The 25,714-nt window shown below is 47.8% G+C and overlaps 2 protein-coding genes across 5 annotated transcripts in view; both read right to left on the bottom strand.

Annotated features, from left to right (window-relative positions):
• LSP1 (lymphocyte specific protein 1) overlaps positions 1-6,846 on the bottom strand; it is an 86,619-nt gene extending 79,773 nt beyond the window's left edge. For 2 of the 3 annotated variants that reach the window (XM_034770287.1, XM_034770286.1), the window contains exon 1: positions 6,692-6,844. In XM_034770287.1, the coding sequence (XP_034626178.1) occupies positions 6,692-6,771 (80 nt within the window). In that variant the 5' untranslated portion in view covers positions 6,772-6,844. Of the gene's footprint in view, positions 1-6,691 lie in introns of all 3 variants that reach the window. The other variant, XM_034770290.1, reaches the window with a different exon arrangement.
• Positions 6,847-10,490: 3,644 nt separating this feature from the next.
• Positions 10,491-22,594, bottom strand: TNNI2 (troponin I2, fast skeletal type). 2 transcript variants are annotated; one of them, XM_034770292.1, is made up of 8 exons: positions 22,576-22,594; positions 18,347-18,376; positions 18,161-18,167; positions 14,918-14,959; positions 14,247-14,375; positions 12,766-12,855; positions 12,269-12,445; positions 10,491-10,978 (listed from the first exon to the last, which is right to left on the bottom strand). In XM_034770292.1, the coding sequence occupies exons 2-8, from the start codon at positions 18,352-18,354 to the stop codon at positions 10,880-10,882; spliced, it is 552 nt and encodes a 183-aa protein (XP_034626183.1). In that variant the 5' UTR covers positions 18,355-18,376; positions 22,576-22,594; the 3' UTR covers positions 10,491-10,879. The 2 variants fall into 2 exon arrangements, with proteins under 2 accessions (XP_034626183.1, XP_034626182.1); XM_034770291.1 differs by lacking the exon at positions 22,576-22,594 and adding an exon at positions 20,162-20,261.
• Positions 22,595-25,714: the final 3,120 nt, after the last annotated feature.

Here is a 25,714-nt window from a genome sequence, read left to right on the forward strand (position 1 = left end):
CTAGAACATGCTGTGCAATGGTATTCACACTGCTTCCCTAAACAAAGACTTTCTGTAAGGCTGCCCTCTTGACTAGGGCATGGCTGGCTGTGTTAGGCAAGGGTTAAAGCTTCCACTCCCCCAAAACTTTGCCTTGAAACACAGGCTTTTCCCATTCTAGATCTCTCCTTTCTGCTGCCTTATGAAATAAGAATGAGCAGAACATGCCCCCTTGTGGCTGATGGATGCAAATGTATCACATCGCTGCCTGGGCATAAGAACAGGTGTTCAGTCCTCCCATTTTCCATGCGTCCAGACCAGCAGCAAACAGTGCTTTGTAGTTCTATGTTACAGCAGGTTTCCTGGTGCTGTAACATGTGTGCTTACAAGTCTAAGCTGTGCGGTGGTACAGGCAATCAGTGCCAGCCTAACCGGTGCAATACAACAGACCGCGTTCCACATTATGGACTGAACAGAGACACTGGATTGACGGCTTATTAAAACAAATTGTAACCCACTAACAACTCCCCCAACTGTCTTCCCCTTCCTTCCTTTCCTGAAGGGGTGTTAACAGGCCACTTCACCTTGAAGGGTCCCTTGAAATAGGTGTTAACTACTTATGCTAAACAATCTGTTCAGCTTGTATTTAGCTGTGACACTCTGAATATGTTTCCCAGACCTGAAGAAGGGCTCTGCCTAAGCTCGAAAGCTTGTCTCTCTCACCGACAGACATTGGTGCAATAAAAGATATTCACCTTGTTACCCTTACACAGTGCCCCAGCTGTTCCAGTGCCTCGCTGTCTTGTGCACTGTTAATAAGAACTCAGAGACCATCTGAACTTGGACACTGCCACCATCACTCCAGTGCCACCATCACCTACTGTATGCAGCATTCAGCTCCCACCTCGCCTGGGCAGTGCCACAACCATTCCAGCAGCAATCTGTAAAATCTGCCACACCGCTGTCATTTCCAGCCTGTTCCATACAATGCCACAGCCACTGCCCACCCATGCCCAGCTCTGCCGCTCGCCCTCCAGCCCACACAGTGCCACCTCCCTGCAGCTGTGCCATTCCAAGACAACCTGTGTGTTGCCAGAGCCCAGCTACTGCCAGCCCAACCTGGGCAGTGCCACTGCTTTTGCTGTCACTACCCCTTTGCTCTGCCACACAGCTCCCCTTGTTTTGCATGTGCCCCTGCCAAACTCCTTTGAGCTGAAAAGTTTAGTTCCAGAGTCTGGAACTTTTGCTCCATCCTGAGGTGCAGGAATCTGGGGGTTTGGTATGAGCCTGTCTCTGCTCCTAATCTTTCTCATCCCTCCACCTCTTTCCTCCCTCCCTCTCTGTCATTTTCTCTTTCATCCTCCACTCCTCCTTCTGAGGCTTCGTTTTATTAAACAGCTCGCTGGGAAAATAGCAGTGCTCTGACCCACAGCTGCTAAAAGGGAAGATGATGTATGTGTCAGGAAACTGTTTCCAGTTCATCTTTAAACAGGGAGAGAGCCCCCTGCATCCCTGCTGTGTCCCCACTCACCTTCTCCCACCCACCCTGTGTGAGACTGAAAATCCAAATCGGGCTGTCTTTTCGTGAAGATAAAAGGTGCAAAACTGGCTTTGTGTACTCCCAAGTCTTTGGAACTAAACCCTGCCTCACCACTAGGCTTGAGAGCTGCTCTTGATTTTTATACTGTCACCATTTGACTAGTTCTTTTGTCATCATAGAGCAGGGGTAGTCAATAGGCAGACTGTGGGTCAAATCTGGACCACCAGGTGCTTTTGAACTGACCCCAAAATCTTTTTATTTACTTATTATCATTATTATTATTTTCTCTGGAGTCTGGACCTTGACTAAACCTTGACCAAGAAATTTGGACCTTGACAAAAAATAGACACCCCTGTCATAGAGACTTCCAACCTAGACTGGCCCTGAATTTTCAAGGTAAAAATGAAGCAGAAAAAAGAAGAAGAAGAAGAAGAATCTTTCATACCTTTTTTTTCCATCTTAAAGAAGTAAAAAGGGCCACAAGCCACTTTTTTTTAATGTCACCTTTAAATAAGATGATTCTTAAACTCAAAGGGCCAGTCACAAATTGCCCATATACATGGCACTCTTTTGTCAGATTTAGGATATTTTCTAGCTCTTTTTCTTATTCATTCAACTAGAACCTATTCCTTCTCCACCGCCCCACCACCCCCGCCCTCCTTTCTTTGATGGAGCAGCATGCAGCTGAGTTAAATTTTTAACAGCCTCTTTGAGCATGGCTCAAAAGTTCTTCCTCCCCTCCCCCAGGAATTTGGTGCTAAGGAGTTCAAAGATAGCTCCTGAGGTATCAGTTTCCCAAGACAATCTCCTTCCAGCCTCGGATATACTTAGCAACTGTGGTAATCTTACTTAGGACTCTCCAAGTCTCCTCTAAGGGATCTGGGGAATTCAAGACAGCTGGGGATGGACGTGGCAAAGGAAGGGATGGGGCCTGCTAGCACAGCAAAGCCATCTTGAGCTAGTGACCATACATGGTCAGCCCAGGGCTCCCTGCAGCATGGGGGATAGGAGGCCAGAGAAGGACCTAGCTGCCGCAGGTTCCAAAGTGATCACTAGGAGGATGGAGAGGTATGCTATGTTGAGTGACAGGGGGATCTCGGAGGTTCAGAGGTTCACGTTGTGTACTGAATTATCCCAGCTTTTTGTAAGCTGTGCCCTCTCCACACAACAGCTCCCTGATCTCCCAAATCAGCCGGCTGTCCTCTCTGGGATAGGAGTGCCAGCTCCCCCTGAACTACAGTGCATTATCTCTTCAGGGGCTGGCCTACTTACTCCCATCCAATCTTCAGGAAGCAGCCATTTCCCTCCCCGTCCCTCCTCTCCTCAGCAGCCATCCCTCTCTCTAGACCTCACAGGCAGAGAGTAACAGACCCCAGTGTGCGAGCTTGTCTCTCCTGGTCTTTATTCCTGCAGTCCAGTCTGCACACTAGAGCTAGCACCGGTAGAGCCGCACCTCTGCTAGCTAGAGCGACCGTGGAAGAACTGCCTAAATGTCTCATACCTATACCCAGCATTGTTAGATACACAGGCTGATGCACTGCCTGAAGATATGCAGGGTTCGCCAAATCTCCCTCTTCCTCCCACATTTACACTGGCACAAGTGGCATATGTCATTCACTACCAGTACAGCTCCAGCAGCAGCAACCATAGAGGAAGCTGTAGCGTAGACATGGTTATGTAATTTTGATCACTATGTCGTCTAACCCACCTTGAGCCCCCTCTACAGTAGAGCTTCCAGAACTGCTACCACAGGTGAATTATGGGCCCCATTTTTTGCTTGCGTAGCTAAGGCATTGGGGCCTGCATGTGCCAGCAGCACTGCTGGAAGCAAACAGGCTAGGTGATCCAAGCAACAATGCTGACTCCTGTTGTCTGTCTGTCCCAGAATAACAGTGTAGAACCCATGAGGGATCTAGCTTGTGGCCCCATACATGAGGGAGTGAAAAGAGCCGGTGCTGTTGTAGTGGGACCTGTGGGCAATTTTCTGACTAGCCTTCATCTTACTCTGACCAAATTCTGCCCCACCTCCACCCGCGTCAGCTCCTCATTCACTCTCCCTCCACAAATCCTAACCACCATGCCCCTGTTTGGCTCTCTCCATGCCCTCAGCCCTCCTCAGAGTTGTCTCAAGAGCATTGCTGTAACTTGATCGGCAGCGGGTTTAACTTGAAAGCAGACTGGGTACAGAGTGAAAGGCCGATGAGCTGAGCTAACAGCCTTCACTACTGGGTGGTAAAGACCGCCCACGCCGAACGTTGAACAAACCCCTTTTCCTACATTTTAGGAGGCGGATTTCAGGAGAGGTTGCTCACCTGGGGAAGGGGAGATAGTAGAACAACTGCAGGTTAAACTAGAACTGAAGTAAACCTAGACCTATTGGACCTATTCCAAGGTTTGGGAGGGAAAGTGGTTATGAATTTTAAAAACAAAATTCAACTCCCCCGCACCCCTTTTTCCCCGTCTAATTTTTAAATGTAAAAATTTGTGACAATTTCCAAACTTGACCAGGGATGGAGGGAATCACAACAATTTCATCTGTATTTTCCCCCCATTTTTTCGTCCAAGTTTCAAAATTTGAAAAGTTTCGACCTGCACTAGTTTGTAATATTTGTGATCTCTGCCGCCTCTGTTCCTGCCTGGGAGCACAAGGGCTGAAATACCACAGAAAAGCATTCTTACTGCTATACTCCCAGTCACAACGGGGTTCCTTAACCCCATGTTCTGCGACTCAGTGGAGAGACTGTGTGAGAGCCACTGATCACATTGACACTGCATGAGCATCCTACCAGCAATGCCTATGCTGCCAAAAACATGCCCTGGCCTCCTGCATGCAACTTGGGGAGCAGTCTCTACAGGCAACTTTTTCTTTGGTTGTTTCAAAGTCTTGGTCAGGAACCTAGAGGGGAACCTCACCAGAATACTGTCCTAACATTACTGCAGTCTGATTAGAAGCCTGTGCAGAGCTGCCCCCACCAGAAAAGACGTATCTACACACACAAACATGGCGGGCAGAGGAATCAGTGGGAAAGCTGCACTATGCCAGGGCTGTGCCACTGCCTGACTAATTACATATAGGTGCCAACTAGAATATTTGTTGCAACAATCTATCACTATTTGTCTGTTCCCAGGCTCCCCCAACCAATAGCACTGAAACCCTCAAGAGCTTTGGTGTCCCTGTGAGACAATTAACCCTTTCATTACTGGATACTGCAAAGCATGCATTGAACATGAACCCTTCTTCTCCTGATCCCCATCATCCCAAAAGTATTGAGGGGCTATAGACAGATTTTCTTTTATCGACTTCCATAAGACATTCCTTTTGTGGGTAAATGTTACATATTTTGAACACGCATTGGATATGATTTGGTGAATAATATTGTTATTGCTTTATTTTTAGAGAGGCCAGAGTCAAACCCCCAAACTTTATAGATGCTCAACATTTGAACCCAGATCTAGATGAGCCCAGGTCTAGATAACACACTGGCTAAGTGTGTCTTTGTCCTTTTCTAGTAGCTAATTCATAGACGAAAACCAACTGCTACTGCTCCCAGCTGATGGACTTACTCTTTTAACCTAAATGGTAGATTGTCTGTGCTATGGAGCTAACAGTCCAAGTTTCAGTCCCTGGTGGCAAACCAACCAGGGAGGTGTCATTATCTGGTTGCTGTTATTTTGGGGATGATGTAAGTGAACAGGGAGCTGTACAAACACACAAAATACAATATCCCTACTCTGAGAGGCTTCCAGTCTAATTCAGCCAGAGAAATATGATATATAGGGAAAGAAATCAAGACTGCAGCAACTCCCATCCAAGGCCTCACTTGTCGTTTCAATGTATTAACATCCAGTTTCTCATCCATCTACAAATATCGTGATAGCTGGGGCAAAAATGGCAGTTTTTTTCCCACAGAACAGAGTCAGAAAAGGGACTTTTTTTCTCTGCCCCTGGTCTTCTTCCAGGAAACTCTCCCTCAGAGAAGGACACACTTCATTATGACCTTCACACGCAGCTCAAGCTCAGTAGGTGCCCTCCAGACCAGATTTATGGACAACCTGAATATGGAGTCAAAATGCTTTGGGGAGAAAGATGAAGTGGACTATATAAGTCCCCCTCACCCAGAGTCTAAATGGGAGTCATTCCCCAGTGCCCCAAAACAGTTGCTACAGGGAGATGGAGGAATGGACACTAGAATAGCACAGCTAATAAAATCCCTCCATTCCCTCTCACGCTGGACATGTGTGCATCCTAAAGAACAGGGGCATCTGAACTTCATGGCTCCACAATGAGCCAAAAATTCAGAGCCAAACACCCAAGAAGCTTCGGCCTAGCAGTGCCAAGTTTGGCCTGAGCTGCAATCTTTAGTTTGTCCCCAGAGGGGACTCTGAAGTCCAAAAGAGGCGGGAAAGGCAAAGAGTCTGATTGTCTTGCAGCCCTGTGTCCATGAATGAGGCAGAGAAAAGCTAGTGAACCTAGTCAACAGGATCGGCTTTGGGCACCAGCAAAGCAAGCACGTGCTTGGGACGGCACATTTCCAGGGGCGGCATTCCAGCCATCCTTTTTTTTCAGGGCAATTGTGCTCTCAGAGCTGCGCCACTTAGACAGGGTGAGGGTGCCGCGCCCCCAGCCACAGCGGGAAGGGGAAGCCCCAGCACCGGGATGCTAAGCTGCCAGGGCTCAGCCACTACCTGGGGAGGAGAGGGCGAATCCTGCCAGGGAGCCAGGGCTACGCCGCCTCATCTGCGCACTGGCTGCTGCAGTGCCTTGTGCCACTCCTTATATCGGGGCTTCTCTGCGCGGCTGGGCGGGGGAGGGGTAAACTCCTGCAGGCACTGGGAGAAGGTGACATCACTCCCTCCACTTCCAGCGCTGCCTGCCAGCCTCAGCCCCACCTGAGCTTGGGGCAGCAAATTTTTTGCTTGGGGCAGCAAAAAACCTAGAACCGTCCCTGCTAGTCAAGAACTTTCTAGAGCTTCCAATGGCTGGTCCCTTTTTGCGTTTCCCTCGCCTTGTGCATGCACTACCAACTGCAATGACTCTTAGCTCAAGTTCATTTGGGGCTCATTCAGCCCCTTGTTTTGCTTCTACCGTCAAGTTCTCTGGCTAACCTGTAGCCCCCTCAGAATTACGAACCAAACCATGAGGTAAATTTCAGCTACTCCCAAGGGCCTTACCTTTCAGTGTCCGTCGGGGGCTCTTCCCCCTCCTGATTCTTGCTCTCGGGGTCTCCATGGCACTCCTCAGAGTCTGACATTTTATTTCCTTGCTAACAACCTTGTCAAATCGACGGGCTCTGCAAAGAGCTCTGTAAGAGTAGAGTGTGTGTGCGCGCGCGCGTGCGTGTGTTCACTTTCATACCACCCTTCCTGTCCTCTAACCCAGCAACAAATGATGCCGGAAGCCTCTGAGGTTTGAGGGGGGTTGGGAGTTCTTACTCAGGTTATATTTAAGGTTTTGTTTCCATCTACTGCCTAAAAATCAGGAAGTACTAACCCGAGCTGCAGGGGAAGCATGGGGCAACAGCCACTCGTAGGGCCTGAGTAGAAAGATGTCTGAGAGACAGGCCATAGCCACTCATAGTACTAAAGTACTAAATGGCTGCATCTTTAAGTGGCAACATTCGATAACATCCACGTGCCAAGGATTGGTTCTGTCCAGGCCACAACGCCTTGGCCACAAAGCCACGGAGTGCAAGACTGAGTGCAAGACTGTCCCAGCCACTGCCACTATCATCTCCAACATACACACTGGCCTAACCCAGAAGCCCCCTTTGCCCAAAGGTGCACTGCTAGCGGTTCCCAGGGGGGGCCTTGCAACTCTGCGCAGCCTCCTTTCCCCAATCTAGCCGGGCTGTAGTGCTTGGTGGATTCCCTTGTGTCTGCTGATGCCTACATAAATGCTTTCAGGCACACGCACAAGGGTGAGGGATTACTGAAGGCAAAACTGGACAATGTTCAGAAGCAGCTGAGCGATCCAGTCCACCTATGCTCAAAAGTTCACTTTGGGACGTTCCTGTGACAATCACAGGTAACAAACCTTTTTGTCAACAGAGCTGAGGCTGGCGTAGGCAAAGGAGCTCCTCTGTTGTTTATGTGTTGGCCAGGAAAAGACATGAACTGGATTTCTCTGTCCTGAGTGTAGGAGAGCCACCAGGAAAAAGAAACACCTGAATCAGATTTCTGTGCCCAATTGAAATACAACCAACACAGCTGCTATGTGGAGATGCAATTGCACAAGAGTGTGCTGTGCTCAATCGGCAAGGCTCAGATTGCAGAATTGCTTAAAAAAAAAAAAAAAACTGTGCGGTGGAGTGCAGGGGAAGTGGCAACAGCCCCTTCCTATTACACAGAAGTTCAAATTCAAATCTCCAGTAGAATATGTCCTGCCAAAAACTACCCTGCCTCTCTCCTACCAGGCCTGGTACCCACCTCCTACTTATCTTGCTGACCATAGCAAGGCCTGGTTGTCTTTTCCCTCTTCAGGAGTCCTGGGTGGCCAGTCCTTCATCTTACATCTTTGGTTGGGGGGTTGGGGAGATACAATTTGATCACCTGCCATCCAGGAGAGCAGCCAAGGGGAAGGGCTAGCAAGGAGAGCCCCCTCCCCCCCCAAAACACACATTGTTCTCCAACCACTAAGGGCACCCTGAAAGTTCCCCAGCTCCTGAGCTTGGGTTTATGGGATGCCATATGCCCTGAGACACAGTGCAGAGTTTCTGTAATGGGAGAACTCCCTGCCCTCTCCCAGGAGATTTTGGGGGTTTGGAGAGGGGTAACTGCCCTTCGCTGAAGCTAATAGAAGATGGGGGACTGGTTTAGCTTGTGCCCCTTGCAGAGCCAGGGAGGGAGCCATTGACCCCACAAGGGAGTGGGATAGGGAAGTGGCTAGAACTCACCTCATTCCCTCTACAGCAATGATAGTAAAAGAGGTTGCAGGGCTCAAAGCGAGGAGGAAAGGAGGGAGAGAAGCTAGCTGGTGTTTGGATTTCCCTGCTCCCCAAACATCTTCTCGGAGCAGAAACCAGGCTGCTCCCAGTAGTGAGAGAGGGAGATTTCACCTGGCTCAGCTAGATATGGGCTCTGAGTACCAGGGCCGCCCAGAGGATTCAAGGGTCCTGGGGCAAAGCAATTTTTGGGGGCCCTTCCATAAAAAAAAGTTGCAATACCATAGAATACTATATTCTCATGGGGGCCCCTGTGGGGCCCAGGGCAAATTGCCCCACTTGCCCCCCCCTCTGGGCGGTCCTGCTGAGTACAACCTCCAGGAGAGGAAAAAACGTGGAACAGATTTCTGGATTGAGCTATGCAGGGTTCTGTCTCTCTTCTTGTAGAAGAAGAGAAAACAAGAGAACCTGGAGGGGGAACCCGCGGCTGGCAGTAGAGCACACTGCACCCATTTCCTTCCTGTGGCCTCTCTCACTGCACTAATCCCCTGAACTCTTTCTCAACCTGCTCATGCAACAAGCATCTTCTCCAGCAACCCCGAAGCAGCTCAAAAAACATAGCTATCACAAAGGTGCTTTCCCCACTAGGCCTGGCTAGGTGGTGGGAGGCAAAGGGGGTTATGTTTGCTCTGGGTGGCAGCTTTGTTTTAATTGAGCTCCATCCAACGCCCATAATGGGCCCAATTCTCCTACCATTGAAGAGAGTGGAAGTTTTGCCACTGACTTCAATGGGGACTTGCCTGCTGAGAAAAGATTTCTGATTTTAGATAAGCAGAGCTTGCAGATAGATGTGAACCAGCCCAACAAGAAACCTCTTATCCATCTTATCCTATAGATAAGTATACAAGGAATAGGAGTACTTGTGGCACCTTAGAGACTAACAAATTTATTAGAGCATAAGCTTTCGTGGACTACAGCCCACTTCTTCGGATGAAACCTGTCATTATACAAGGAATGTTCCTTCCCTTGCCTTATCCGTTCTGTCATGGTATCTTACAGGGGTGGACACATGAACGGACACTTATTAATTACTAAAGATTCCTCAGGATGCTATCAAGATGTAGCAGATCAAAGGAAAGATGTTTAGGAGAGAAGAGGGTCTCAATTTTAGGCATAGCCTAGTGCAATACACAGTGATAATCTCATTACAGCTCTAGTCTGAAAAGGTAATTATGGTCTAAAAAGTGACAGGGAAGAAGAAAATAAGTGGCCTCCTGATGCTTCATATTTATTCTTTCACTGGTTCCCAGAGCTATTTGCTAAGGTTACAAGAGCTCCTAGCTCCTGCCATTGAAGACTTAATCTGGTGAAAATCAATGGAGGGTTCTTTCTGCTTTGAACACCATCAGCAACAAGAGAGAGTGTGGAATCAGGACACAGTGAGACACTTGTCCTGGATGGATAAACAATGAAAATGCAGTTCTAACTTCACCTGCCAACAGTAATTAAGGGTAGAGTGGGTTCTCTAACCTATGCTCTAAGGCATGGGAGCAGCTCTGAGAGAGAAAAAAGGTGCAATTTTTACTGGTGAATTTTCTGATAATAGCCCCCAATGTTTAAAGCAGTTGACAGCCTGTGGGCCAGACTCTGATCTCAGTTACGCCTGTATAAATCCAGAGTAACTCCATTGACTTTGATCTCTCTCTTATACAGCACTTTTCATCTGTAAATGTCAATGCATTTTACAAAGGAGGAGATAATCTTAGTCCCATTTTACAAATGGAGAAACTGAAGCATGGAGATGAAGAAACTTGCCCAAATAGGCCAGTGGCAGAGCTGGGAACAAAACCTAGGTCTCTCAAGGCCTAGTCCAGTGTGCTAGCCATTAGTCTGCACTGACTCATTAGTTATCCCATCAGGGCTTCTAAGTACTGGTTTTGGCACTCCAACAAGACTCTTGCTAGCCAATAGGGTCACAGTAATTGGTAAGGCCATAATTCATGCAACTTGATCATCTGCAGTCTCTATAGAGGTATTTATTATCCCCTCCTCCCTCAGGAAATAAGTGGTCATGTGACACAAAGTAAATTCATGCCTTGCTCTCCAAGGCTTAAAAATTCAACCATACTTTCAAAGCTTTATTTACACAGTTAAGATCACTTTGATACACCAGATCCTACAAAATTACAGGGTTAAACTGCATTTGATTTCAGTTCATGCCACTAGCACTGTTTCAAAATGTAATTATGACATTGCATGATTTAAGACAGTTGTTTCCATAGCAACAGTAGGGGGTGAGACTAAAAGTAGGTCTTGTGCCTTGGATTGCTTTGTGAAGTGTGACCTTGGGCTCAGGAAGTTTAGCCCTAAACAACGCTGCTAGAGAGCTGGTTTGAAAAATAGGTGGCAGGAGAGATGGAGAAGGAGAAATTTGGAAATTGCCTAGATACCAGGATTACAGTTAACAGCTGCGTGGGATTTAGGATTCACTAGTCTCAAACATCTTCTTCCTGCCCTCCATGCCAGACTTCTCCTCAATGTTCTTCCTCCAGTCACCCACATCACGCAGATCCTTCTCCTGTTGGCGTTAGGGGAAAAAAAACATGGAAGTACTGACAACGCTGGGTGGTATTCACGCCCATCCTTGTATTCTTTAGCTAACATCCATCCCAGTGTAGCACAGATACCACCTGGGATTCCAGTTAGCAAACCTATCTAATATCCCTAAGGGATGAGATTCACCCCTGTGCAGAGGACTGGATCAAAGCTTATGCCCCACAAACCATATTTTGAAGAACTTGATTGGGATTTAAATGATGTCTGGGCCTTATGCTCGACCTTAGTTCAGGGGTGAAATGCACCCCTAGTGCTTTTCATCCCACAGTGCTTTCCAAACCATCCATTCAGAGATTGTTTCACCCACTGTTGAAATGCAGCCCCCTCTGATGTGGAATGAGGCAATTTCTTTAACAGTGCAGAGCTCGGAACAACAGTTTGGGTAAGGAAGTGAAGAAGAGTTTATCTAATAAGAGGAAATTAGGTTAGCAGGATATTACCCCGAACTGGAAGTTGATCAGGACTCTAGAGATATATCACAAAATCATAGACAGCAGGGCCAGGAGAGAGCATTTGAATGATCTAAGTCTGAATTTTGCAGGTCTGCTCACTATGACATTCTTGCTAATGTCACCTAATCTGTAACTGGAGTGGAATATCCTCCCCTAGATACCAAGCATGAATGGGCAAAGTAAAATAGTTTGACACAAAGCTCTTAATCCACCCACAGATGGGGAGGCCATTAAAATCTAGAGTTTTCCCAGTTGGTAGTAAAAATGTATGGCAGTGAGAGAATCCCAAACCATCTCCCACTGTGTGGCTTTGGGCCACAGCCATGTGTACATCCTCATGACAGCTGGGAGGATTTAGAGATAGGAGGAAAATAGGGAAATGACCATGTGGCAGAGACAGGGCCACCCTCAGGATGTTAGAAAAGGCTAGAGCAGCCCAGTGTCAAGTGCAAACAATACAAAGGTTGGATAGCAGAAGTACATAAGGAAAGTGATTGGGAGACCGCAGCCTTTTCTGAGCAGCCAGGGTCTTTGGTCCAGAGATCCATTGGCCAACTGGTCCGCGTATGTGTTACAGGTCCCCTGTGCGCCCAACCCACAAGGAGGAGAGTCTACTATGGCTGCAGGTGGGGAGCTAAGCACTTTAGCTTAAGCTGTTGTAGCTCATGCTTTTAGCTCTGGAGGTCCCCAGTTTAGTCCCTAGTGCGTTGCTCAAGATGTGGCTGTCACACAAGTACACAGGGAAGTCTGATTTCCAGCTAATAATGGATCCTATTACAACAGGGGAAGTTGTGTGGTACCTTCTCAGTGTCCTCCTTCTTGACCTGCTTCAGGTTAGCGCGAAGGTCCATGCAGACCTTGTGTTTGGAGCCCAGAAGGGCACGCAGCATAGCATCAGCAGACATGCGGACCCTACGCAGGGGTGGCCTCTTGAACTTGCCCCTCAGGTCAAACAGTTTCTGGCTCAAGTCTTCAAGCTACAAAAAGAAAGAGGAGATGGGGAGAGAGGAGAAAATGATGTGAGATGGACCCATAGCAGAAGACGAATGGACAGGCGCACACACAAGTACATATAGTGTGATAGAAAGGAAACGCCATCTACGAAGGCAAAGGATTAGTTTGACAAAGCTTAGGCAAGCACGGAAGACATGGGTATTTGGGAGAGCGAGCAGGTACAAGGATGGTGGGGTAGGAGCACAGGCAGCAGATACATGGTGTAGAGAGGGACAAAGCGTGGGGCTGGGCACACTCCACTGATCTCCACATCAGCAGCAATGGGAGAACCAGGGAAGATTACCTCTTTGGTGGTTTTCTGTAACTTAGCCTCAGTGTCATATCTTTCCTCATCCACCACCTCTATCTTGGCATGAAGCTTTTTGCATAGCTCCTGCAGAGAAAGAGAAAAGGATGTGGGCCATTGGAAAGCGTGTGACTCACACCGCCTACCCTTTCCACAACTTCCTCCAGTTCTGTAAGAGCTCAGCTCAGGTGTGGCTCCGAATCTCTGTACTTGGGATGCATCTGAACCAGTTCCTGGTCTCTCTGTTCCACCTGCTTTCTAAGGCTCCAGCAGCTTAACACAATTGACAAGTTGGCTTACCCATCGGTTGGGAGTTCCCCTGGCACAAGGGAATTGCACATGGCCACTATAGCCAGCCTCTAGCCAGCCTCTCCTCTGCCCACTGGCCCCAGTAGGCATGTCAGGAGCATGACTGAGGCAAATGGGTGCGGTCAGAGTGCTGCTGCTGGAATGACCCCTTGGCAGCTCTAGGCTGCTTCTCAGGGCCACACTTCCGCCAAGGGGACAGGTTCAGGAGAGGCAGAAAAGAGGCTTTCAAGCCATTTTTTCCTCCCCCAGCTCAGCTGGCCAAGCTCTGCTCTAGTGCAGCTCAGAAACGAGTCCAAATATTGCTCCATGTGGCTTTGCATCGGGCTTTTGCATTTAAACTTCCTCAACTGTAATTGGTTTCCAGTCAAAGATCCAAATACAATAGTGCTGGAAATGTCTGGTGCCCACCCGCTAGGGAAAGTAGTGCATTTAACTGAGTAGTATAGAATGCTCTCAAGCAAGCCAAGAGAATTCCCTTGTGACCCTCATGCGGGAATGATGAGTTGTCTTAACATGGAGTCTTTGGGGAAATCTGGAGGACTCCTTTCTCCTCCACCTTAAAGAAAGATTGCATTGGGCAGGAGGATCTGTTGTATAAATGCAACCTAGTATGACTGTGAGTTGAAAGGCCCCAAACAAAATCAACTTGATACCTCACCTCTGAGTTCATGATCAAAACTATTGGACATATGGAAACAGCTGAGCAAGGTTCCCTCTCCAACGTTTTGAGTGATACATTCAAAGTTGACTAGCCTACTTTAGAAATTTTTAAAAAGCCAGAATCCATTTCTGGACCCACAAGTTTTCATCTCTACTTTGTGGGGGAGAGAACACCACAAATGCACTGTACAGCCAGGACTTCACCTCTCACTGGCTACTATGCCAGGATGTAGAACATGGGTGCTCAAATTGTGAGTCATTACCACCAGGGGGCGTATGAGGAGATGACAGGGGGTCACAACTACCTGTCTTTCCGAAATTCCCAAACAGCAGGCACGTCCCTGCTCAGTCACAAGGGTTTCATGGGACTGAAAAGGTTGAGAAGCACCAATTTAGGGAAATGGGCAGTGTGTTGGGTTGAGTTGGAAGAGCCATATATGTGGGGTAAGGCAGAACCCTAAACCTTTCTGCTCTTGCGTAGGAGAAAATGGAAGAGACAAAGCTGTTACCTGCAACTCCTGCATGGAGTGTGGGAGTGACAAAGGAGGACAGTGCTCGGCAAGGTAATTGGCCTTTTCTGCTTCTTTAGCTGCTGTTTCTTTCTCTAGGAGAGTAGCAGCAATCTGGAGCATAACACTCTGGAGGGGAAAAAAAAGAACACAAATCCAGTTACTTGTGTGAGTGAGCAGCAATGGGGAGGGAGGGAGCTCACAGCTACTCCAACCCCAGTATTCTCAGCAGGAATCACTGAAGAAGTGCTCACCGCAGGGGGGTCATGGACACTCCAGTCCAACTTGTTGCCCACAGGAGTTGCTTCTTGTAGGAGATGGCATAGGAGTGCTGGATGTGGGGAGCACACAGCTACTCCCAGGACCAGCTTCTTTCAGCAAGAGACCCCAACCATAGGGAATGTTGTAGGAGCAGTGATTTGGGAAGCTTTGGGCTACCCCAGCCATTGGCCGGCCTGGAGGAGGATTCACCAATGATGGGGAACTTTCAGTTGTTCCAGTCCCAGCAGGAGGCACTGTCTGGAATGGGGTAGGAGGGAGCACCAATTTTGGGAGCGCCTGGTTTTTGCAATCAGGGGGCAGCTGCAGGAGCACTGGCTGGCTCAAGAATGGACAGTAGAATGGTTGTGGACAAATCCCATACTTCATGCAAGATCAGGAATAGCACATACCTTCAGATGCTGCCGGCGGGCAGTGATTGCCCTCTTCCTTTTCTGCAGGTGGGAAGAAAGAAAGACAAGGCAGGTTCACCACATGCTTCCTCCCCACCCCTTCCCATATAATGCTAATGACAGTTTTAGCATCTATATTCCTCCCCAGAGCCTGCCCAGAATGGGAAACAAGAGAAGAACTGCACCCACAGCACGAAGGGATCTGGCATCAAGCCCCCACTCAAATCCTTAGCAACTGGTCTCCAAACTAGAAGACACTGACAGTTTGCTGCAATCCATATATGCCAGCAGAGCTCAGCACAGATCTTCCCTGCTAACCCCAGTATTGCCAACTCTAGGCATTCAGCAAATATGAGTCAAACCTCAAATCCTGATTGGCTTAGAAAGCATGAGCGTTCTTTTTAAAAATAATAGAGTGGGGCCCTTTCCATTCCCCCTCCAGTTTTGGACCCCTGTAGGGGTCACATGTTCTAGCTTTTCTCTGCAGCCAAGAGAGCAAGGAATGTGTGCACTTTAAAAACTGAAAGCTGAGATTGTAATCCCAGGACTCCAGGAGGTGGAACTTTAAGAACACCAAATATTGTGAGACTTATCAAAATTATGAGAGATGGCAACTTTGTTAAAAAGTCAATAGTACTAAAGGGCTAGTGAATGGGATGCAGGGGAGAGAAGCGTGGAGGAGGTAGCATGTTAGAATCAATCCCACTTTCCAACTCATTCCTGGCCTAGCAGTTAATTATCTTTCTATTTACGGCTTTAAGGCTGACTGGGGAGACAGGGCTGTGGGATGAGCGGATTCCTCGTCACAGGGGTATGAGCACAGCAGTGGGGCTGCGCATGCAGGGAAGCACCTATATTCATCACTCCAAGGGGACAGGCAAAGCAGCAGGAGACAGGACAAAAGCCAGATTTACCTTCCACAGCTCCCCCTCACCCTTGCAGGAAGGAAAGGTGGGACATAACCAGCTTTGTCGCTGCAGAGGAGTGAGAAAAGCATTGGGACTATGGGAGTGGGGAAGCCAGATTAATTGCTCCATGAGGAAGAGCAAAGCCGAAGGGGGCCGTGGGAGCTGCCAGGCAGGAGGCAGGCATCAACAATACAGCAGCAATACACTCCATTACCTTGTGTGCATTGAGCTGGCCACGAACCTACGCCCCGACCCCTTATTCGTGACCGCACCTTGGTTACCTGACTATCATTTGGGCAGGTAGGATAGTGACAATAAAGGAATTGCTCTCCAGGACAAGAGTCTAGGTCCAAGTTTCACACATTGGCCAATACCCTGATGTTGCAGAGGAAAGTGAGAATCCCTCCCCCATTAAGCACTTGGGCAATCAGGTAATGCTGCCCATGGGGGTGGGGCTGCAGGAGTCCAGGAGACATGTCGAGAGTAGCTTTTGCATTGGGCTTTTTTTTTTTTTAATTAATATGAAAAAGAAATCCTCACTGAGTAATTTAAATGTCTTTCAAATGGATACAAAGCACCAAACTTTATTCATTTCCAGGCTACATGGGCTAGCAGAAATACTCTATTTACAGAAGCCACAAGCTCTGTCCCACACTGCACTGCATCTGTTTCCTGAGCATTTCATCATAAAGACTGTGTGCATCTGAGTGTGGTTGGGGTGGGGGAAATAGACACATTTGATGTGCATTTGTGGAGGAGGGGAAGAAGCATTCTGTGCTTTATGGGGGGGGGTAGGAAGAGAATAAAAAACAGTAGCTCGGTAGATAATTATTTACATTTCAATTGCACCTTTCATCCGGAAAGAGTGCAGAGCCCACTATGGAATCTGTAAAGATCATTTCATCATGGCAGAAAGGCAACCACCTCTGAGGTGCAATGCAGCAGTAGATTAGCTGCACACAGCATCTTAGAACAGCTGAAGAACACCCTACACACAACTGAAAGTGCAGAGGGAGAATTAGAGAGGTGAGTTATTATGACTTCAGCTAGAATTTGACCAGGATGTTGGTGCTAAAACTTTTACTTTGAAAAGAATTGCCCAGGGATTTCCTTCAAACTTGATCTCAATGGGTGTTAGCTTAAGTAATGACTGACTGATGGATGAGCAGAACCTAGGTTTTGCCTGGCATCTGAAAGGCAGCACCCCCAGAACCAGAGTGTCCCCCATCCCTGTGTTATGGCATTGGTGCAAGAGGGAATCAAACTATCACCATGCAGTGCTTGGGTTTTCTTGGAGTTCTCCCCTATCCAAGTAATTACAGACCCCATCCTGTGTCACTTAGGAGATTGGCCAAGGTTCCACCCTGAAGCGACACACAGAGCAGGGTATTCTGGATGATGCTCACAGAACCAGCATCAAGCCTTGCAGTGAATTGCTTCCACTCCTCTACTTTACTATGGGGCAATTCATCCAGATACTGAGTCCGTAACAGCTCTCTGGACAAAATCCACCCCAGCTCAAGGCCTATGCATCACATATGCCTCAAAAACACAGGGGTAGAATTTCACCCAGAGTGAGTCAGAGACAAGCCAGACACAGCAGAAGGAACAGGTAGATTCTACAGGGAGGGAGGAATTCTTCTGAGGGGATTCTACATGTGCCCCTCCCCATCCAGGCTTACACTGCCGATGGGACTCTTCAAAATCCTTCATAGCCATTCCCAGGCTGGCCAGAGAATTGAGCACAGCTTGACACAAAGGCCTGATCCTGTTCTAATTGGAGTCAAGAGGCGTTTCTAAGCGGGCAGCCTCATGCTAACCCAGAGTCAGGTCACAGAGAATCACCTTCAAAAAGGGATTAGACAAGGATTGGTGGGTGCAAAGGGATCAACATCATGCGCCACAGCCAGCTGAGCCAGAGAGGATGCACCTTTGCGGCCATTCCTGTCTCTATAATTGCCTCTGTTACTGTAGAAGCTACGCGGCTAATGGACCATGAACACCTTCCACTCAGCTGGGGCAGCAGGTACATCTTCCACAGCACCATCTTGTGATCAGCTAGGGAAGCAAGGATGCTCTTGGGGGAAATCCAACCTGCAAACTACAGCCAAGAACCACACCTCCTCCAAAACACTATCTCCTGCCTTTCAGCTGCTGAGCACTTGTCCTTTTAAACCTTTTTAGTTTGCGTATTTAGTTAGGTGAGTTTTATAGATCCACATTTCCTTCCAGGAGCTGGTCTTTTTAGCAAGATAGCACAAAGCCAAACGTGATACTATCCCCATGCAACATTATTAAGAAAAAAAATCCCAGAGAGAGAGAGAGAGAGACTTACTTCTTCACTGTTCAGGGAGAAAGAGATAGAAAAAGGAAGGGAGGGAGGGAGGAAAGGAGAGAAAAAAGGAGATTAATATCAGAACCAAAAACAAGAGATGGAATTTAGAAACAAAAGTTGGCACTTATTTTAAAGACTAAAAAGCAAACCAATGCCATCATGTTGGAGACAAAACCAGAAACTTACTCTGACATCTTGGTTTAGTGGATTTAGAACCTGCAATTAAAAAGAAGTGTTACAATTATTTGTGTTCAAAGTGAATTTCTTGGATTAATCAGAAAAGGATAGTTTCATCATAAAGAGGAACCGGTTTGTGCTTGTTTTCCAACTTCTGCAAAATCCAGTTTCCCAGAGAAGCAGGCTGTGGGTTATGGAGAGGTGCCAATCATGTTCTCACCCCAAAACAAGGAAACTGCAGCACCCAGAGTCTTTTGGATTGGACAAAATGCTTAGGGAACATGACAGCCATGGCAAAAAGTCCTCGTGTGTGAAAGGACCCCTGCAGCCGCCCCCGGCTTCCACCTTCTTTGATCATCCAGGCACCCCTTTTCTCACCAAGTGCACTATGAGAACACACTATGGTGGGCTGCCTGTTGACTCATCATGTACTTATTTTATAAACACTGTAGGGCAGGGAATTGAACCCAAATCCCTTCCTCATCACAGGCTTCCCGAGTGGCCTTGGCAAGTCGCAATCTCTCTGGGCCTCGATTCCCCACTTTTTACAACGGGGATAATAGCACATCTCTACCTCTCCGGGGCATCGTGGGAATAAATCCATGAAAGATGTGAGGCACTCAGTGACTACACGGATGGGGAGCCATAGATGGGAAGGTCAAGGCACCGTGTTTTCATTGGGTGTGTACAGCACTGAGCACAATCAGATACCAAGCTGCTACAGCAACATAAATAATACATCATAGATTGTGCCTGCTAGTCCCAGAATGCAGCTCTTTGTAGATTTGGGAGGGCTGGGGAAGGATGGAAGGAGTTAATTTGGACAAAGGAAGAGATAAAGGTCAAGGGGGCGGCGTAGAAAGCCACGCTGATCTCCTCAAGGAAACTTTATCCTGGAAAATGTGCGGGGGCCATCCCGTAACTAGGGAGAAAGTGCTTCTAAAAATGGTCAGGGCAGCTTGCAAGGAGCTCCAGCTGTCTCCTTGGGCTGCAGCCTTTCCCGGTGCCAGCCCTCATGAGTCAGGGAGGTCAAGGCAACGCAGTGGCAACCACAAGAGGCAACAATACAGACAAGAGACTTGGCATCTGAGGAATGTGGGAGCTCCAGGCAGGTTATTTTTAAATAAAATTCTCCCTGCTCTTTTTAATGGCATTTTAAATGGCAAGTGGAAAGGAAGCCGGACAAGAAGAGCCTCACATTCTCTTCTATTTGACTAACTATATTAGCATCTGCTCCCTGCAGCCTTAACTTGCCTGTTTAACACATGGCATGCAAAAATCGACAGCAAATCAGAACTCTCTATTGGGAGACCAAGCTAGCGGGTTCCATACTCTGCAGATCTATTCAGCGTGGAAGAAACCCCTAGCACCAGATCATCAACTGGGGTAAATCAGAGTAGCTGATGGAGTTATGCTGATTTATACCACCTGATGATTTGGCCCCTATAGCCTTGGGAACTAGATCCCAGGTCAGATTTAAGCATTGTGGGTCTTTGCTTTTCCTTTAACTTGGTTACGTGAGCAAAAGCAATTGACTGGGGGACTGATAGAATCAAATATCAAGGGCATACCTGCAGTAAACAGGATGGACCATTTCAGATGTGATCAATAAATACAACAGACATACCTGAGAAAGCTCAGGCTGACTGAACTGCTGGAGATGGGGTGCCAGGTTAATTGGAGTTTTAAAGCTTTCCCCACCTCAGCTGTGCCAGCAAAAGTCCAGACACATCAGCACTTATCTCAAACTCAGAAAGCAAGTTCCATTCCCCCTGACTCCTGTAACAGCAAGCTGGGTCAGTAAGAGACATGCAAAGGGCTCACCTAAGTCCCAAGGAGAAAAACAGACAGCACTGGTGGAAGGACAGGATCAACTGGCAAGCCACAGGCAGCTGGCTCAGGGAGGAGGTATAAATGGGTTTCTCCGATGGCTCAGCAGAAAAGCCACCTACTCTTTAAGGGCATGGAGATCTCCTCAGACCAATGACGTGCGAGGGTCCAGAAATACAGAGCACCTCCCTTGGCTAAAGCAGTCGATCCAGCCAGCATTCAAGGCGTCTTGGAGGAGAGAGAAGCTGCAGTGACTCAGGGAGTCTCTATAGGGGAGGGAGATGGAGGTTTACAATTTTGTGGCAGGAGAGGGGGCAACTCTGGTGAATTGCAGTGATCATGGAGGAAGGAACTCTTCATTAGCAGCATTGATAAAGGCACAGCATTTGCATGGCTCAAAGGCAAGAACATTCCTCCTTTGGATGCTCACTCATATTGTGGTGAACCCCCCTCCTGTGCTCAGCAGTTTCATTACCCTATCGAGGTGTCCCAGGTGGCCAGGAGTGGAGCTCAGACAAAACTTTCCAAGCAAGGAGTGGGGGAAGGTGGTTAGGGGAAGGTTCAATGTCATGGCCCACTAACATCAGAGTCAGAAAAGAGAGGGCTCTGGCAGGCAGATCAGGACTGCAAAGGCCTAGGACCAGCTGTTACCTTAACAGAGGCCACGTCTATCCTACAATGGCTAGAGCACCACAGTGTAGACCCTTCCCATATCAACAGAAGGGGGGTTTCCGTCAACGTAGTTAATCCAGTAGAACTCTTCCATTGACTTACCCATGTCTACACCAGGGGTTAGGTCAACCCAACTACAGCACTCAGGGCACAACATTTTTCAAAGCCCCAAGCAGCATAGCCAGGTTGATCTAATTTTTAAGTGTAGGCCAGGCCTAAGTGCAAATTAGGGCTGTAAGGCCTGGTCTACATTACAATGTTAGGTCGACACAAGCCACCTTGCATTGACCTAGTTGTGCATAGGTCTACACTTACATTTGTCTCCCACCGATGTAAGGGCCCTGTTCTTGCAACACAGTAACACCACCTCCCCAAGCAGTGCTGAGCCAAGGTTGATATAGTGAGGTCAATGCAGTGTGAGTGTAGACGCTGAATTACCTATGGTGACTAGAACAGTCTTCCTAACACGGACCACTCTGGTCACAATTGTGACTCCACTGCCCAGGGTCACGGAGACCGGAAGCCCACTCCACTCCACTTTACAACTCAGTGAATTTTTGAAATATCTTTTCCTTATTGCTGAGCTTGGTGAGTACACTTAGCAGCTCTCCATTGTTGTATGCACCACAACAGCTACATGCTCCAGACGCACTCCAGCCTGGAGTAGACATGAGATATGGGATCTTCTGGGCCTGTGGGGAGAAGAGGTTGTGGAGGCACAGCTCCAAACCAACCATAGGAATGTTGACATCTACGAGCAGATTGCACAGAGGATGCAGGAGAAGGGGTATAACAGGAACCAGCAGCAGTGCCGCCTGGAAGACAAAGAACTGTGCAGGCATACCAGAAGGTCAGGAAGGCCAACCATTGATCCAGTGCCAAGCCACAGACCTGACACTTTTACAAAGAGCTGCCTGCCATCCTTGGCGGAGACCCAACCACAACCCTGCACACCACTGTGGATACTTCTGAGGAGCCCAAGTCACTATGCTATGAACAGTGAGGATGAGCAGGAGGAAAAAGGAGGAAGGGAGACCTGCAACTGGGGGGTTCCACCTATGCCATGAGCCACGACCTGTTTGAGGCTCCACTGCAGTCCAGGCAGTCAAGCACAGATAAGCTCATTGCAGGAGTAGGAAGCTCAGATAAGTGTGTAAATTTATTCTCCATTACAAGGATGTACTGACAGTACCCCCCCTACTTAACATGACACAGCTATCAACTTTTCATGACTTTACGCAGACTAGAAGAGGTAGCGGTACAGCAGAAACAGGTTGAGTTATCTGCTTTCCCCCCCCTCATAGAGGTAGGCATAGGGGACCATGCAGAGCAGTTTGTTTACATACACAGGGATGTCCCTTGAATCTTCCCGAGAGATCTTAATAGAACTTTCACGTAGGTACTCTGCAATCCTCTCCTGAAGGCTTCTAGAGACGGCTGCCTTAGTTCTTCCTCCGTGGTGGGACACTTTCCCACACCCGTTGGTAATAACTTCGGCAGGCACCATTGCAGTACACAGGCTAGCAGTGTACAGACCCCACTGGCTTTGGAATTCCAGCAGTAACTGTGTTCTCTGTGCCTTTATTACCCTCAGGAGTGAGAGATCAGCTAAAATCACCACCGCCTCTGGAGAACGGTGCTAGCATTCATTGCCACTGCCCTAGACTCCCACATCTACTTACATGCAACCGAGCAATTCCTTCCTCATTTCCCTCACCCCAGCAGGCCACACTCACCAGAGCTGGTCCTGTGAGCAGCACTACGCACAAGCACTCTGAAGCAGAAGTGTCAATAAGCATGTCTTGCTTAAAACTTTAGGGGAGTGAGGGAAGGAAGTTCTAAACTTGAATATTCACTTTCCATTGTGACCATACTGACAATGGCACCTGTGTGGGTTTTATCGGCAGCTGTTGTGGCCTTGAGGGGTCAGCAAAAGTTTGTAGTGTAGACATGGCCTAAGAAGCCTGCAGTTTACATTCACTCCCTACCACCATCTTCCCTTCCCGGCCCCCTGCAGTTGTAGCATGTGAAACAGTGGTCCCCAAGCATACAATGTGATCATAAATTCATTTCACCTTCAATTTCACATGATCAAAATTGACAAGCCCGCCATCCCTTCTCCACATGGTGCTTCAACACAATGAGAAGCATTTTTAAAAAACAAACCAAAGAGGGTGTTAAATAAAACCCATCCTTTATAGTTTTACAAAATGAATAATCCCAACCTGTACTGGAGAAAATAAAGATATTTCAGTAGTTCTGGGGGCTCATCTCAGTAGCATGCTTGTGGCTGGCTGAATTCATCCACGTTCACACTGGTGGGTATGTTCAAGGGCCCCAAAGAGCTACCTCTTGCAGATCTCTTCTAGCAATCCATGCACACATAGGTTATTGGCCAAATTCCCACCTTGGAAGAAACTATCATGCTTTTGGCAACACAACATGGACAGGGCCGTTACTGTCTTTTTTCAGGTAGTCTGCTGTGGGCATCAAAACGGATACAGTTTTTTCCTCTAGCAGCCCAAGGGAGGGTGTGAGCATGGCAGAACTGCACTGCACAGTGGGAAACAGAGGGGTGGGAGGAGAGGCATTAGAATACTAGCCCCGGTGAAATAAATAGCAACATTCTTCCCAACTATAATGAGGTCAGGATTTCTTTCTGCTCCTTAGCACTCTTCACCCATCGATCGCAAGGCACATTAAAAAGGTGGACTAGTGTCAGAGTCTTCATGTTACAGACGAAGAAAAGGAGACACACAGAGGTGAAGTGACTTGCCCACGGTCACAAAGTAAGAATTAGAAATCAGGGTCCTAGATTCCCATTCCCGTACCTGCTCTACCTCATTCTGCTCCCCCCTCACACTCCAACTCCACTGGTGTTTCAAGTCAGCTCTGGCATCTTTAAAATAAGTAAGCCTTTAGCAGCAAGCTCACTGCTGCAGACTTCCTGTTCTGCTACCTTCTAGCATCAGAGCAGCCACAGATGCTGTTGCCTACAGCACGGCAGATAAACAGAAAGCCCAGAGTGTGAAGGGCCAATTTCTCACCTTAGCAGCAAATGAGTTTTTCCCCTCGCAAGAAGTGAAATTTTCAATGGCAACACCCACCTTCCCTGCCCAGCAACCCTTTTGTGGGATAGAGGTGAGAAGGAGCGATTCTGTAACATCAGGGACTAGACCATCAGCAGTTGTAAACTGGTGTAGCTTCACTAGTCAATGGACCTATGCCACTTTACACTAGCTGAGGATCTGACCCCATGGCTGTAATCCACCTCAGGGCTCTTGGAAATACATAGAAAGATTTTTAGCTCATCAGAAGTCTCTTGCTGATGGGAGGAAGGAGATGCACACTATTAAGTGCTCTTGGTACTGCCACTCTCATTCCATGAGCAAGCACGTGTATAAAATTACATCCCTGTTTTCATAACCTTGACCAGGAAGTTCTTTCTTTGTGGGGGAAGGGACTCTTTTCCTTTCTATTATGGTAGTACCTACGAAGACCAAGGATGAGGGCCCCATGTAAACTAGACTCTGTGCAAACAAGTCACAAAAGGTAGCCCCTGCTATCAGAGCTTCTCTGCTACACGGAAACACAACTCAATTGCTGAACAGTACTGCAAGTCAAGTTTACTTTAAAAAGAGAATCAAACTAAAACGTCATGTGAAGACAATATATGAAGACAAACTTGGCTTTTACAGGTTTCAGAGTGGTAGCCATGTTAGTCTGTATCAGCAAAAAGAACGAGGAGTCCTTGTGTTACCTTAGAGACTAACAAATATATTTGAGCATAAACTTTCGTGGGCATAGTCTCTAAGGTGCCACAAGGACTCCTCGTTCTTTTGGCTTTTACAGTGCATGCATCACGGTTGGAAAGGTGACTACTTTTTGCCATCTGCTGGTAGAACAGCAGCATAGCAGAGGTTCACTTCCTTTCTCTCCTCCCAGCCCCACCACCCCCTCATTTCCTTCCCCAGGGAATGGCCCTCGTTCACAGGAGCCAAGAGAGCAAAGTGTATGTTTTGGTTTAATAGCCAAATTGGACACTGGCGGTAATGTACCCTTCCGAGGCCTAACAATAATTGGAGCCCTACTCAAATAGCTGCTGCAACTCACACCGCTCAGGCAGGCCCTGCGTTAGAAAACAGCCAGCCTTGCAGTGATGTTGACAAGCACTAACCTGAATTTGGAGCACACGTCCCATTGACTTTCATGCTTATTTTTACATGCAGTTTGATAACGGAGAAGCTGCTGGACTTGTCCTAGGAAACTGTGGCCTCTCTGCAAGCCAGTTTCCTTGTAGACTTATTTCTCTGCCCCAGTGTTGTTACTAAGGCCATTTGTCAGGAAATGACGGTAGCTATTGCTGATGCTATTATCTGTTCTGTCTGCTTATTCCACCCACACAGCCCAATCCCACTTCTAATGATGTCCATGGGCGTTTTGACATTATCTTCCACGGGAGCAGGATCTAAAGTAGTTATCTGGCCCGTTACCAGCATATTTATCTTCAACACCCCTGTGACTAGGGACATACTATTATCCCCCTCTTACCGATAAGAAACTGAGGAACAGTGAAACTAAGTAATCTGAAGTCTTGACAAGAAGTTTGGTGCAGGGCAGGGAATCAAACCCTGGTCTTTCAAGTCTAAGGCTAGCACTGTATCCAGTAGATCACCCTTCCTCATGGGATCAGATCCATTCACTAGTTTTCCCCTTCGGCTTTGTCTACACTGACATCTTTCCATCAAGTGTCCTCATCGCCGCAGCTCCAGCAATGGTAGTGATGATGGGAGCACTAGTTTAGACAAAGCACCAGCAGTTTAATCTGTGCTCAGAATGGGCCTAGTGAATGTGGAGTTTATGACACTTATAGCT

The sequence above is a fragment of the Trachemys scripta genome, chromosome 4 (assembly GCF_013100865.1).
Source record: "Trachemys scripta elegans isolate TJP31775 chromosome 4, CAS_Tse_1.0, whole genome shotgun sequence".
NCBI classification, from domain to species: Eukaryota; Metazoa; Chordata; order Testudines; family Emydidae; genus Trachemys; species Trachemys scripta.

What these genes read in the sequence shown, in the direction of transcription:
- TNNI2 (XM_034770292.1), bottom strand. An exon ending in CCCGCCGGCAGCATCTGAAG is followed by an intron (nt 14,376 to 14,917) that starts GTATGTGCTATT and finishes TTTCCCCTCCAG; the next exon opens with AGTGTTATGCTCCAGATTGC. An exon ending in ACTCCATGCAGGAGTTGCAG is followed by an intron (nt 12,856 to 14,246) that starts GTAACAGCTTTG and finishes CTTTCTCTGCAG; the next exon opens with GAGCTATGCAAAAAGCTTCA.